This window comes from Eublepharis macularius, chromosome 11 (genome assembly GCF_028583425.1).
Source record: "Eublepharis macularius isolate TG4126 chromosome 11, MPM_Emac_v1.0, whole genome shotgun sequence".
Classification (NCBI taxonomy): domain Eukaryota; kingdom Metazoa; phylum Chordata; class Lepidosauria; order Squamata; family Eublepharidae; genus Eublepharis; species Eublepharis macularius.
The window spans coordinates 13538036-13553512 of record NC_072800.1 but is presented as its reverse complement, the minus strand read 5'-3'; the positions used below and the strand labels follow the sequence as shown (position 1 = coordinate 13553512).

The 15477-nt window shown below is 45.8% G+C and overlaps 1 protein-coding gene across 3 annotated transcripts in view; it reads right to left on the bottom strand.

Moving 5' to 3' along the window:
• Positions 1-15477, bottom strand: part of DDC (dopa decarboxylase) — a 98567-nt gene that overhangs the window by 32382 nt on the left and 50708 nt on the right. For all 3 annotated transcript variants that reach the window (XM_054991480.1, XM_054991482.1, XM_054991481.1), the window contains exons 6-9: positions 11803-11946; positions 6860-6926; positions 2421-2515; positions 111-178 (exon numbers count right to left, since the gene is read on the bottom strand). In XM_054991480.1, coding sequence (XP_054847455.1) covers positions 111-178; positions 2421-2515; positions 6860-6926; positions 11803-11946 — 374 coding nt within the window. The remainder of the gene's footprint in view (positions 1-110; positions 179-2420; positions 2516-6859; positions 6927-11802; positions 11947-15477) is intronic.

The window sequence follows — 15477 nt, the reverse complement described above, 5'->3', positions numbered from 1 at the left end:
ACCAGATTTTCAATTCCAAACCTCCTCCCAAACACACACTTTCTTCAAAAAGAACTTGAAGACTTTGTGAGAAATGTACGAGACTGCGACTAGCTTCCATGCTTGCTTACCACATAGTAGAACAGTCAAAGTTCACCAGAAGCCATTTGTGTGGGTTGAAGTTAAATGAATCTGCAAACTGAAAGATTGATGAGAGTTTTTAAAAATTACACGTTCATCAGTTGAGAGAGAAAGAATTCTTGGACAAATATTTCAACATTATCTCGTAAAATTTAACGGGCACTGAATGTGAGTCCTCCAACTTATGTTCCAAAACTCAGCATCAAAATACTCACAACATATGGAACAGGCCAGGGTTAACGTCTTGGGCCATGATCTAAAGATCCATGCAGCTCGTTCCACATGTCCAATACTGTTGGAGCATCCATATTTTGAACAGCAGCCATCTTTCCATTGTTATGTGGGGTAAAAGAGCTTTTGAAACTGAGTGGGATTGCGAACGCATTTTGTGATAAATCTGTTGTTTAAAGGGGGGGAAAGCTACTTGGATCCTGGTCTTATTAGCTGAAACTATTTGCTCCTTGAAAAATACAGCATAGCCCAGGGACAGGCAGCTCCCAGCATGCATGCCAAACAGCACCCTGCCTGACCGTTTTGCTCAGCCCACAGGGCCAATTCTCCACCCAAGGCACGCTTCTGAGCCACGGGCCGCTCCACTTGCTCCCAGTGTGTCTAGCCAATAACACTCATCTCCGTCTGCTAGGATTGCCAACTCTGGCTTGGGAAATTCTCGCGATTTGGGAGGGGGGGTGGAGCCTTTGGAGGGTGGATTCTATGGCATTCCACACACACACCCCGAGGCTCATCCCCTCCCCAAATAAGAGTCCCAGGTGTCCACTGGTGGCAGGCAAACTCCCGGGGATTTGCCCCCTTGTCCACCGATTGCCCAGCGATCAGTGGGTGCAGGCAAGCTCCCGAAGCTTGTCCGCCACCGGCAGGCATCTTAGGAGCACATGCCGTGCGCATGCACCCAACCGGCACAGCGTCACCTCTGCAAGTGATGCCGTTGTACCGCCCATGTAACTGCAGCAGACAACAGCGGGAGAATGTAAGGAGGGTGACATCACGTGGATGCTCTGAAAACCCCACAGTCTGATAGCTTGGTCAGAGCATATTGTCAACATGGAAGAGGCCATTGTGGAGTTTGGGGTACTTGGATGAAAAGGTTGCCTACCACAGGCACAGCCTCACAAGTTTCCTGGGTGTCACCACAGCAAACAATCTGGGGTTTTTTCAGTGAACACATGCTTTCTAAAGCAACTCCCAAGTTTGCAACTGATTGGGGTTGCTTTTGCAATTTCTGAAAATTCCTGAACAAGTAATGGCGCAAAGCCTTGGAAAACCAGATTTTCTCTGCTTTCCCTAACTGCAATCCAACTGCATCAGCTTCCCTGTTAAGTTCTTTTGTGACAAAGCACTGAATTTAGAGAGGTGGAAAACTCCATATGGCTAAGGTAAGAAATGTATTCAGACCCTGTTGAACGGTTGCTACGCTGGAAGATGCTAGACCGCAACAGTGGCTGGATGATTCATTTCCTTCAGGAGCCAATAAAACCCACACAGGAAATTACAGCAAGCTTTGTTTGCTGATAAAAAATGAAAAAGAAGGATGCTTTATTGGTCAGGGCTTTGTCTCCCCGCATTTTCTTTATCAGCCCCCACCCATTGGCAGTCTTTAGGTTTTGGCCTTCACCAAACAGTAATATTTCCTCCCTCCTGACATGGAAGACGAGGAGTGTATCCAGTGGCCTGGAGAGAGAGTCAGGAAATTGCGCTGCCCTTATCTGAACAAGCAAACTGGCTAGCCAAGTGCCAAGCAGCCTGGCATATTGGAAAAAGAAAGTCAACAGAATATTTTAAACGATTGCACGTAATCGGTTAGATAGATTATCACTCCCTTGTTCTGTAACTAAACGTATCCTATTTTTGAAACGTGTGTACTTGATTTTCAAAATAAATGCAGGCAAGAAACATCTTGCCACTTCATTACACATGGCTGCTGTTTCCTGGGATTGTGCACGATGTTGCATTATAGCTATCATTCACCACAGGTTTTTGTTTTGGGGGAAGACAGTCCAGTTAGGAATAATGAATCTGTGCAAGCAACAGAATCTAACAGGCTCAAAGTCCACCCACCAACAGCAGCCACTGTTCCAGGCCTGCCTCTGCCCATGCAACTGAAAGTACCTATAACTTCTTCACTTTAAGTACCCATAACTTCTTCAGTTACTTATCCTCATCCCTCATTGACCATGCATTTCTCTTTCTCCCCTTCCTCTCTGCTTTAGGTCTACCACTGTAGAAACTGGGTGGGGGAGTGGGTGCTAAACACCCAATGATTGGAGGGCATTGTTCCTTACTTCCACTCCATTGAGAAGATAGCGGAATTCGGGACAGATGAATGAACTCCCAGCATAGGCAGCATCAATATGCATCCACATATTCTCAGCATTACCTGTAAGGAGAAAAATGCTTAAACAATATCCTTTGCTGAATAATTAGCCATGCAGGAGGGGTTGCTGCAGAAGGTCTGTTTAAAAAACAACAACTTTGCATTGCAGCCTCATGTAGCTAATCTGCAATGTCTGGAAGCAGCTGCGGGGGATCATCCAGACCAGGGTATTGAGTGAATGCAGGCCCACTTGCACAATGCAAGAAACCCACAAAACCCTGCTGAAACTAACAGTGCAATCCTAAACAGCGTTACCCCCAGTCTAAGCCCACTGAAATCAATGGGCTTAGAATGGAATAACTTTGCTCAGGATTGCACTGCCAAAGACACATCCTAAGAACACTTTCCTGGGAGTAAGAACCACTGAATATAATGGGACTTACTTCTGACTAGACTAGTTTAGGACTGATCCCCAACATGGCACCCATGGGCACCGTGGGGTCTGCTGACACCTTTTCCGACACCCATCAAGTGTTTTTAGAAAGCAGGTGGGACCAGGTGGAGCTTTTGCCCAGCAGGACTTCTGAGTGGCTAACCGTTTGTGCAGATTTTTAAAATGTTGCTTTAGCAGTGACCACCATAGCACAAGGATCTTCACTGTTTGGCTGAAGATAAGCTGTGTGTGTGCAGAAAATATTTTTAAACAATATGTTCCTTTTAAAAGATTTCCTATTCTCCTATTCAGCAGAGCTTCTGCCAGAAATGCTCAAGAGTTACTATAAGAGTTATGCATGACGTTATTACCTGACATTATGTAGTTGCACCCACCACCCTGTGATGAAGCTTAAGTTGGTTCCCAGTTCCTTATTCACAGTTCCTAGTTCCTTATTCGGAAAGTCAAAGACAAATATTGTGGGGAAATTGAAAAGCTCTGCATCCCAAAATTAAGTTTGTAGGGGCACATATCATACACCTCCAGATTCAGCAGACTCAGCCCTCTAAGTGGACCTACACTGGGTCATCTTACAAAGTCCAGTTCTTGAGTTAACAGCTTCAAAGTAGGGTGATCTGACAATGAGAGTTGTGGCTCTTGAAAGCTTATGCTACAATAAAGTTGGTTAGTCTTAAAGGTGCTACTGGACTCTTTACTATATTCAGATGGAAGTCCTCAGCTAAAGCCACCAGAGCTATCTCCATCCCATAGCCCAGCCTGAAACCAGCCTAAAAAGGGTCCAGAGCACGTGAGTTATTTAAGAAGACTTGGGGCTGGTCTGCTACTGCTCTTTCAATCACTTTGCCCAGAAAGGGCAGATCAGAGACTGGACATATTTAATGCGGCTTGAACTTCAAGCCCACAAAAGCTAATGCCCCAAGGTTCTCTGCTAGTTTTGAGCGAGAGACTAATATGCTCTGTACACCAATATCCCACATGCAGATGGACTGCAAGCCATCAGGAATATTATCCCGGACAAAACCACAGCACACTTTGCCACTTCGTACTCACTCATAATTACTTCAGATTTGGGGACAGCTTATATCTACAGGTTAATGGCACAGCCATGGGCACACGCATGGCACCACAATATGCTAACATATTCATGGCGGACTTGGAGCAATGCTTCCTCAGCTCCCATCCACTGAAATCACTCCTGTACTTAAGATTCTTGGATGACATCATCATTTGGACCCATGGGAAGGAAGCCCTTGAGAGATTTCATCAGGACTTCAACAACTTTCACCCTACTATCAACCTGAGCCTGGACCACTCTACACAACAGGTACACTTCCTGGACATCACTGTACAACTACATAATGGACAGATAAACACCACCTTATACCGGAAACCCATGCCTCTACATGTCTCCAGCTACCACCCTAAACATACCACTCGGTCGATTTTCTACAGCCAAGCCTTATGTTACAATCATATCTGCTCCAATGCTCTTGATCGGGACTCCCACTTAAGAGATTTACAACAAGCATTTTTGGGGCTACAGTACCCACCAAATGAAGTGAGGAAACAAATCAACAGGGCCAGACTAGTACCCAGAAACAGCCTGCTCCAGCCTGCTCTAAAGGAACTAACAAGAGAACACCACTGGTCGTTACCTATAGTTCCCAGCTCAAACCCATCCAACGTATCATCAGTGATCTACAACCCATCCTGGAAAATGATGCCTCTCTCTCACAAGCCCTGGGTGGAAGACCTCTCCTTGCCTACAGACAGCCCCCCAACCTTAAACGACTTCTCACTTACAATCATGAATCAGCAAGCAGAGTCACCAGCACAGGTACCAGGCCCTGCAACAGACCCAGATGCCAGCTCTGTCCTCAGATCTACCCAGGAAATAAAAGTACAGGACCCAATGGCGTCAACTACACTATCTCTGGCTCTTACAGCTGCTCATCCTCCAACATGATATATGCCCTCATGTGCCAACGATGCCCATCTGCTCTGTACATTGGACAAACCAGCCAACCTCTGCGCAAAAGAATAAATGGACACAAATCTGACATTAAAAATGGCAACATCCAGAAACCAGTGGGAGAACACTACAATCTATCAGAACATTCCATCAAGGACTAAAAGGTCACTGTAGTTCAACAGAAACCTTTCAAAACAGAATCCAGCAGGAAGCTGCTGAATTGGAATTCATATGTAAATTTGACTCAGTCAGGCTGGGATTGAATAGAGACTATGAATGGTTATCTCATTATCAGAAGTAACTGACTTCCTTAACAGAAGCAAACTGATCTCCATATCAGAAGGAGCTGTTTGCATCTACTTCTCCCTCCCCTCCCCTCCTCTATATCTCTGGCCAGTTTCTTCAAACCCTCCATGCATCTGACGAAGAGAACTGTGACTCTCGAAAGCTTATGCTACAGTAAAGTTGGTTAGTCTTAAAGGTGCTACTAGACTCTTTTCTATTTTGCTACTACAGACTAACACGGCTTAACTCTGGATCTAAGACTAACATGGATACTCTTCTAATAATTAATTCAAAGACAATGGTAAAATATCCAACCTCCATATAAGTTGGGGTAGGGGGGATAAAACGATCATACTGCTATATAACCCTCTCGTTTAGAAAAAATTCATCAGAGCACATGAGTGCTCCTGTGCTGGAAAGGGAGCGTTCACAGCCTTCAAAGAGATGGTTTTTTATTAAAATTTAAAAAGCAAAAGATTCACAAAAAGATGGAGCATTGCAGCTTTTCAAGCATTCTTGACTTTTTTAAAGGCTAGATGAATGTCACATTGAAGGAAGGGGCAGATGAGTTACAATCATGAGGCCTGGGAAGCAGACCTTGCATTCACAGTGCTGGCAATGTTCAGTAGGTGCATCAAGAAACAACCTCTCTGGTCTCACATAGGCAAAACCTGTTCTCCTTTGCTGGTTATTATAACATCGAGACAGGGGCTTCCAGCTACTTATTTTACACAGCTCACAACCCCACACTTACATTGTGCCTTTATGTTAGCAAGATGTAATGTTTTCCCCTCTGCAGTTCTTTATGGAAAATTTGCCAGATTGCCCTACCATGAAAGAACCTGCCCATGTAATAGTAGGGAACCAGAGTCAATTGCTCATATTCTGCTCTGATGCGAATTTTACATCCAAATATGGGAAGTTTTAATTAACCTTATTTTGCATAATTAGGGACTACAGGATATAAGTTCTGGTTGTATTTTGTATATCCAAATACAGGTTTGCTTAGTTTTGTTCTATGCCAATAAAGGTATTGACTGACTGACTTGAGATGCTGCCTTATACCAAATCAGATAACAGGTCGATCAAGATAAGGATCGTCTGCTCCAACTGGCAGGATCTGTCCGGCATCTCAGATGGCAGAGGCCGTTTTCACACGTCTTACCGGCTGCGCAAAATCACGCAAAACTCCCGGAACGACGGTGTCTTCCTGGCACGATTTCCCATCATGATTCTGGTTTGTGGCGTGATGGGAAATCGCGCCAGGAAGATGCTGTCATTCCAGGAGTGTTGAGCAGTTTTGCGCAGCTGGTAAGACGCGTGAAAACGGCCAGAGTTTCACATCAACTACTGCCTGATCCTTCTAACTGGAGATGCTGGGGCTTGAACCTGTGGCCTTCTGTATGCCAAGCAGATACGCTACCCCTGAGCCATCATTCCTATAGCGCAATTGCCCTGCCAGCCTAAGGGAAGGTGCTTGAACTGGATGCAGCACATGAGTAATAAGCAAACATTCATCACATTAGAATTGGCTCAGGAGGACCCTTTATCCTGCTGAAATTCACCACCCGGAAGTTCGTATGTCCCACTGAAATGGTATCAGGACCCTGTGGGCCTCATGAGATACAAAGGGGCAGCTGCTCCATGGCAGGCCTGGTGACAGACAGTCAACTCGGAACCAAATCAACAGACTTACAAATCGGGCCCAGTTCCAGCAGTCGGTCAAATGAGCAGCATGTCGTGGTTCCTAGCGTTGCACAAAACTGTCGGAAAAAACCAAAAGCAGCCATTGAAAAATAAATCCAACTGAATTAAGAGTCGGCAAGCCGCTTGTGGCATCCTTCTGGGTGGCACAAAACTGGCTGTGATAAGCAACGTGAACAGCTTGTGTGAGCCAGTTGCAAGCAGCCATTCCCTAGGATATCTTCTGTGGAACTTGTGGGCATTTGTCTTACAAGGAGCAGATACTTTCAGGTGAACTCAGAGAAGCTCCCTTCCCACTAACAGTTGTGAAATGCACAAGCAGCTCTACGAACCAGAGATCTGTTGGATAAAGACCTGCAGCCCACTGAACACAACCTGTATACTACTTGTTATGGCTTGCATGTGTTATGGTTGTGGCTGGATTATCTGTTATTTCAGTCCAAGGTGATTTGCACATTCCCCCTCATTTCCTACACACATGACTGGGAGTTGAGGGAAGCCACCTAACTGAAAGAGAACGGTGGAATGCAGACACAACCTGGGTAAGACCTTAATGTTTGAATCGGCCCATTTAATTAATAAAAAAGGTCACACACCCAAAGTTAATACTGCCCCTTCTGCACGAACTTACTGCTATGCTGCTGTAACAAGCGGTCTTTGCAGCTGGGCAGAAGCAGAAACAAACCCCAGTTTTAGCTGTCGGGTTGCCATCTTGGGACTGGGAAATTCCTGGCTATTTGGGAGAGGAGCTTGGAGAGGAAGGGGTTTGGGAGGAGAGGGACCTCAGCAGGGTACAAACACCATACAATGCTCCTCTCTCCAAAGCAGCCATTTTCTCCAGGGGAACGGATCTCTGTAGTCCTGCAGTCAGTTGTCATTCCAGATTTCCAGGATCCACCTGGAGGTTGGCAAGCCTACTTAGCAGGGACATTAGCATCCCAATGAAAGCAGCATCCTGCTATAAATAATCCTTTTAAAAGCAGCAGCATGCAGCCTTCTGTAATCAGTTCAGGCCCTCGGACGAGAGTGTGTTTACGTGACAAAGTTCAGCTGTATGCCACTGGTCTGGCAGGCTTTCCTGTAGGTGTCTAAGTGGCCTCAAAGCCCCTGGTATCAGTTCCCAAAAGCCATTCCAGCTGGTAGCATCTGTTGGCCTTTGGGGTGGCTGGTGGGGGGTTTGTCCCCTGCTTTGCCAGGGCCAGCCAATAACTCTAACCCAATTTGTAAGCCATATTAGAGCCTTGTAATCACATTTGGAGCAGGGACAGGCTGTCTCTCGCAAATGGAGCTGACAGGACAGAGGAACCCCCAGGCAGGGCCCTCCTCAGATGGTAGCATTTAAATACAGCCGCCTCCTGCAGCTGCTCCGATTCTGGATGCAAAAGAGTCAGACGTTTGCATTGGACAGGTAATCTCTCTTGCTTGTACACAGGGCTTGGCCTGCACATCTGCCGGGCCCCATTGCCAGAAGGAGTATACTGAGTTGCATCCCGTGAGAGTGATCTCCAAACTACAGGGATCAGTTCCGCTGCCGAGGACAAAAACCCTGTGGTATACCATAGATTCTCAGAGAAATCCGCACCCAAATCCCCCTTCCACAGGCACCACTCCAAATCTCCAGGAATTTCCCAAGCTGGAGTTGGTAACTATAACCCCAAGTCAATGCAAAGCACCAAAAGAGAGACAGTTTAATAATTATATTTATTTCATTAATGTTGTCGTTTTAATTAAATAAGACGTTTTACAAACGAGTGTAAAGCGCTTTGATTCAGCAGTCCGAGCTTCTGAATCCAGGACTGGTGTGCCTCTGGATGAATAATTGGGCAGGCATCTGCCAGCATGTTTCCTTAGAGGAACAGTGTGGGTACTCACATTATCAGTATACTGCGTTTTTATCCCACCCTTCCTCCAAAGAGCTCAGGACAGCATACATAGTTCTCCTTTCCACATTTTATCCTCACAACAACCCTGTGTGTAACTGACCCAAGGTCACTCAATGAACCTCGTGGCAGTGTGAGGATTTGAACCCAGGAATCCCTTATCCTAGCTGGACCCTTTAACCACTACACAACACAGCCTGCTTTGGCTTTTGAAAATAATGGAAGCTGAAAATTCAGGGAAAGCATCTGTGGGGGGAGCCTTCACAGATCCGCCTCACACCTATAGCTTCACATATATTTATACTGGCATTAGAGTTGCCAGGCTGCAGCTGGGGCAGGACCTCTAGATGCTCTAGAATTTACACAAACTCTATGGTTTTACCACAGAGTTTTTCGTAAACTCTAGAGCGTCCATGATGTCACTTCTTACTTTTACCAGAGGTGATGTCAGCGGTGCACTAGCACAACATCCCGCCCCACCATTTCCTAAGGCACCTGTGGGCAAAGTAGAGATCCCTTGGTGGCATGTAACCAACCACATATTCAGAAGATTTTTCTTAAGAAAGAGCAGCAAATTCCAACCATTCCCCCTCCCATTTCAGTCCCCGCCCCCTGCTGACCCACAGGAACAAAATTTCAGCAGACCCGGTGGACTGCAGCAGGAAGGAGAATTGGTAGAAATCACCCACCCCGTTAGCCGTGTTAGTCTGTAGCTGCAAAATAGTAAAGAGCCCAGTGGCATTTTTAAGACTAACCAACTTTATTGTAGCATAAGCTTTCGAGAACCACAGCTCTCTTTGTCAGATGGTTAGTCTTAAAGGTGCTACTGGACTCTTTACTATTTTGGTCTGCCATGGAAACTCGCTGAGTGACCTTGGGTCAGTCACACACTCAGCCTAACCTACCTTACAGGGTTGTTGTGAGAATAAAATGGAGGCGCGGAGAACGATATCAGCCACTTTGGGTCTTCATTGGGAATGAAAGTAGGATGTAAATGAGGTAAAATAAAAAAAAAATTGTTTCACGGTGCTTCAGGTCTTGGAACCAGACGCCCAAACGTGCCTGAAAAAACAGCTTGGGATCCAGAACCTGTAAACCAACCCCACCCCTGACAAGTCCGGATGACTGATATTCTTCTGAGGATCCTGTTCCTTTAGCTGGATTGCAACAGGCAGAAATCCAAAGGCCGACATGCCATCATGCCGCCTGTTGTCCATCTTTGCTTCTCTGTGCTTAGAAAAGCCGTGCATCACATGTAACATTTTTGCACATCGGGCAGCTGTTACAAAAAGGGGGGGGGCAAGAAAAGGGATGGCAACCCTACGGAGAGGGGAGGAGGAGGAGGAGACCCGGGAACGAAGCAAAGCGGAGAGTACTGATTTCTCCAGCCAAGATTGCGTGCCAAAACCCCACCCCTGGTTTTTTTAAAAATGTGGCATGAAAGTTATTTGAGCAGAAATCCTGAGGCAAAGCTGTCGAAATCTTCTGGGGATGTAAGTCCTTATCTTTGTAAATCCATACAAGACCAATGAATCAGCATGCTGCAGAATTAGGACTCCTTGCCATTAAAAGGAAAGATAATGTTACCTACTTGGATCTTAGCTGACACATTTCTGTAAACAGAAGACTTGGTACAAATCACAGAACTGTATTCCAGTTAATGCTAGGCAGAGCTTTTGGGGGGCACGGGAAACAGGTGGTGGAACTCATTGGGTTGCCAGCACAGGGGGCGACTCCTGGTGGGAGGTGGTGCCCCTGGTACCACATGCACGCGTGCAAAGTGTGTGTATGCTCTCAGGACTGCACAATGATGTCGCTTTGGGTCAGCTGGAACAAAGGGGGAGTTTTTTACAGTTTAAATTGCCCTCCTGAAAATGGTCACTTGGCCGGTGGCCCCGCCCCCTAATCTCCAGACAGAGGGGAGTTTAGATTGTGGAGGGCAATCTCAACTCCCCTCTGTCTGGAGATCAGGGGGCGGGGCCACCGGCCATGTGACCATTTTCAAGAGGTTCCGGAACTCCATTCCACCACGTTCCAGCTGAAAAAAAGCCCTGATGCTAGGAGAGCCTTTAAATAGGCCATGCGAGGTCAAGGGAAGAGTGGATAGAAATGTTTTTTAAACTAGCCGTTTGGGCTAGTTTTACATTTTGCACGTAGCTATTGCCAACCCCACCCTTATTCTCCGGCATCACATTTGATAAGAGCAGAGCACAGCAGAACCAAAATGGTTTTGAGAATGGTTTTGAGACCATTTTCCTGCCTTCTGCAAAACGGATCCATAATCCGTATCCAACAGGAAAAGATCAGGAAAATGCTGGATGACATCCTATCACACATTCCTTTTATTAAATAGTACTGGGTAACCTCAGGTTCGGATCCAACTTGTTTATATCTGGTTTTGGCAGAGCAGGTAGCAAGTGGTGGTCCTGATGAAAATTAGTGCAAGCTAATAAGAAAGGAAGCAGAGTTGTATGTTCGGTTCCCACCTTTTCGACTGGGAAAAGGGCTTTATCTATAGGAATTAGCAGTTTTTTGGAGCATGGCAATAAATATGGCTGCTGAATATCCAACGGCTTCTAACGACACAGAGCAGCCTGCCAGTCACTTGCTCATTGACTTTCAGAACCGTTAATGAAAACTTGTATGTAAACGAGACCAGCCATCAAGAGATGCATGATCAGATCTTCTCTGTTTTTCCTAAACTATACGAGGCCCCACTTCAATGGGATAGGTAGCATAGGAAAAGGAGTTTAACTATCCTTATCCTGCACCATTGGCCAATCTATGCTGACTGTGCAGGGCTGTAATTACCTTTGGAACAGGAAAAAAGACAGGCCATGTGTGCCTGTCTTTTTCTTGTCCAAGGCTGAAACAGCATAGGGGCGATTAATTTCAATTCATGAAAGTATGCAATAGTGTAACGGTTATAACCTTTCCCCCATCCTGCACAACATATCTGATTTGGATTAGGAGCCTAGACAGCTATTGAGCTTTTAAAGATGCAGGGGAAATCTAATCATAGACCTCCCAGCATCCTAAGACGGTTGGTACTTACAAAGAACGGGATAAGACCAGCAGCTTTGTCTTGATCCAGAACTCTCCTTAGAGCTGATCCACGTACAGCAAACTTGTCATCGGTGGGGACTTCCTTGATCCGCACTCCGGCAATTAATCCAGCCTTTTCTACAGAAAAATGAGCCTGCAAGTGAACAGGAAGAACTTCATCCAAAAAATGCTATCTCCTGGAAACTACCCTGCCTTTATTTGAATGCAACAAAATCTTGGCTGTGCGGTCTAAGTGTACTAGTCCTTTGTGTATCATCATGGCAGGGCTTTTTTTCTGGGAAAAGAGGTGATGGAACTCAGGACCGCACAATGACGTCACTTTGGGTCAGCTGGAACAAGGGAGTTTTTTAAAGTTTAAATCGCCTTGGCGAAAATGGTCACATGGCCAGTAGCCCCGCCCCCTGATCTCCAGACAGAGGGGAGTTTAGATTGCCCTCCACACCGCTAAACTCCCCTCTGCCTGGAGATCAGGGGGCGGGGCCACCGGCCACGTGACCATTTTCAAGAGGTGCCGGAACTCCGTTCCACCACGTTCCAGCTGAAAAAAAGCCCTGCATCACGGGAAGCATTCTTCCAGTTGCCTAGTCCTTCGGGGTCTCTCTACCCTCCTCCATATGGATCAGAATATAAGAGCAGGTCAGGTTTCCAAGGTCACAATCCTAAGAACATTTTCTTACTATTAACACTCAATTATCTCCTTAGGATTGCTCCCAAAATGACCTTTCACTGAATAGAACTCTGCTGCACTGCTGGAAGGGAAGATTTGCTGTAAGATCACATTTTCAGAACTTTGCCTGTACAAAACTCAACAAAGTGAAAGTGTGCAGTATCCAGAGCTCAGGTGCCTGTGGAAAGCCCAAGCTTAAATGAAATAAAAGGCAACTTGCTCAGGACTAAAGCTAGATGCCCATTCTAATAGGTCATTTTCTTTTGCAGCATCACTGGCTTTGGTTTGTCCTTTAATAATCTCATAATATTTTTGTTTTCCTATGGAAATAAATATTGGTTCTCTGCAGGACTTTTTTCCTGGGAAAAGAGGTGGTGGAACTCAGTCGGTTACTCTCGGAGAAAATGGTCACATGGGTGGTGGCCCCACCTCCTGATCTCCAGACAGAAGGGAGTGTAGATTGCCCTCCGCGCTGTGGCGTGGAGGGCAATCTAAACTCCCCTCTGTCTGGAGATCAGGGGGCGGGGCCACCGGCCATGTGACCGTTTTCAAGAGGTTCTGGAACTCCGTTCCACCGCGTTCCTGCTGAAAAAAAGCCCTGGTTCTCTGTGCCTCTCACAGGCTAATTTCCGACCACATTTTAACAGTCTCCTTCAGTCTGCTATCCACAAGCTCACAAAAAAATTCCTCGAATTATTATCAAGTAGATTGGAAACAGGTTATGACTGAGGTATAACAGGTTGTTTTTAAAATGCAGCAGCAGTGACATGAGACTGGCAGGGCAGGCCCTGGCAAACAGTTCTGGCTTCTAGAAATGTCTAGAATTTAAAAGAGTGGGTGTGGAACTAACAAATTCAGAGAGGTTGTTCCACAGTGTAGGAGCCGCCAATGAAAAAGCTCAGGATAGAGCAGTGGCAGGAGCAGATGGGAAGATGACAACTGATCCAAGTTGCCACATGGGTTCATTCTGGGATAGACAGTTCTTCCCGTATGCAAGGCCCAGGTAGTGATGGTACAAACAGCACTCTGAACTGAACTACTGAATATAGCTCTTTTATCCTGCACCACACCTCTGACCTACACAACTGTGACCTGCACAACTGTTTAAAGACGCTGGGAAGATTTAATCCTGGATCTCCCAGCAACAACACTTGCTTTCTACATAGCCCCTAGCCTTAAGGATACACACACACACACACACACTCATGTACTTTTGCCAAAGCAGAGTCAGAGCCTCTCTACATGAGACGCCTTGGCACATGTTTGTCAAGTGTAGGAAGCATAGTTTAAAAAAAAAACAGCCTGCAGAGATCGCTCCTCAGAGGGTTTGTTAATTTCATCTTTGTCTCCTGAAAGCTCTCAATTTCACCTCTCCAGTCTAAAACTGTGTGGGATTGCAACCAGAGGGCAGCAAGGAATGGACATGGGCTGGAGCTGCCTTATAGAGCCGGGCTTGGACCTGGAGAGGTTATAATAGCTGAAGTTTCCCTTCTGGTATTTCACAGCCCCTTCACACAGCTCCAGTGTATAGCAAAGCCCTTGCCCTGCCGCCAGCTCTGTCTTGTTAAACTACCCTTCCCAGCTACCATTGCCTCTCCCAACACGTGTTCGTCACTGTGTCAGCACTATGGGAGCATTCCCTTTATGCACTTCATTTGCTCACTACTTTCTGCAGGTGTAACACCAATAAATGATAGTGAAAAGCTGAGAAGCCCAAAAGGAGGATTTTGCTAATGCTTCTGTCACTGTTTGCAGCAGGGAAGAGCATGTAGACGAATCATTGTGTGGGAAGTGAATCAGCAGGCGCTATGGCTTGTCCTTCTGTCCCTTTTTAATCCAAACATGATCCCTCTTAGAAAACTGCTGCCCACCCAGGTTGTAGACCATATTAGTCATTTAGCATATCTGTCTCCTTTACTTCCTCCCTGATGCTAGTAGGATGGTGGTGGGATATTCAGGGTTGCGGCTGGTTGTTCTTCTTAATTACTGTTCTCATGACAAAAAGTCATAAACAACAAGCCATCACCTACTAAAAGGGAAACCTAGAGTTGACTGCCAGAGTTACAACATGGCTTTACTACAGCTGCCAAAAATTTTGCCACATACAAAGTTACTTGCTTATCTTCATTGCTTAATAGCCAAGAAGATTTCGCTTCAAGTGAAATAAAATCCTTCTTAAATGGAAGAAGAATAAGTTTACCTCTCCAATCTAAAAGTTCAGGACACTTCAAAATAGTATAATCCAGGGGTGGCCAAACTGCAGCTCAGGAGCCACATGTGGCTCTTCTAGACCTATTGAGCGGCTCCCAGAGGTCTCTATTGCTGTGGCCATACATTTTAGTTTAGTTTATTTCCCTCTCTCCCTCCCTTTCCTCCTTTCTTTCCATGTCTTTTCCACTCTCCCTTTCCTTCTTTCCTTCTTTCTTTCCATGTCTTTCCCTCCCTTTTCCTCCTTTCTTTCCATGTCTTTCATATTTTCTATAAAAATGTTGGGGTTGCCAGGTCTGACTCGGAAAATACCTGGGGACTTTGGGGGTGAAGCCTAGCAAAGACATGGCATCACTATTGTGATATCACTTCCAAGTCAAAGGTCAGGTGATGGCTCTTCCCAAGCTCCAACACTTCCGATGATGTCACTTCCAGCATACTGTGCCAAAACCCCACCCCTTCCTGTGATGTCAATTTCAAGACACTCCCACCAAACCCACCTCTTCATCTGAAGTCATTTCAATGCACCATGTCTTGTGGATCTCAAACCTCTGACGTTTATTCTATGTGGCTCTTACATTAAGCAAGTTTGGCCACCCCTGGTACAATCTATAGTATCAATGTGGTTAGTAATACATCTACAGAGTCTGTTAAGAACATGGAATACCATAAAACCGTCCAAACAACACAGCCGATGGCAAGGTGTTCAAATGCACAAACATAAATGCCCTTCTATACTTTGGGAGAGTTAACTCAGACAAATAATTTGGCATTTTTGGGAGGAAGAAT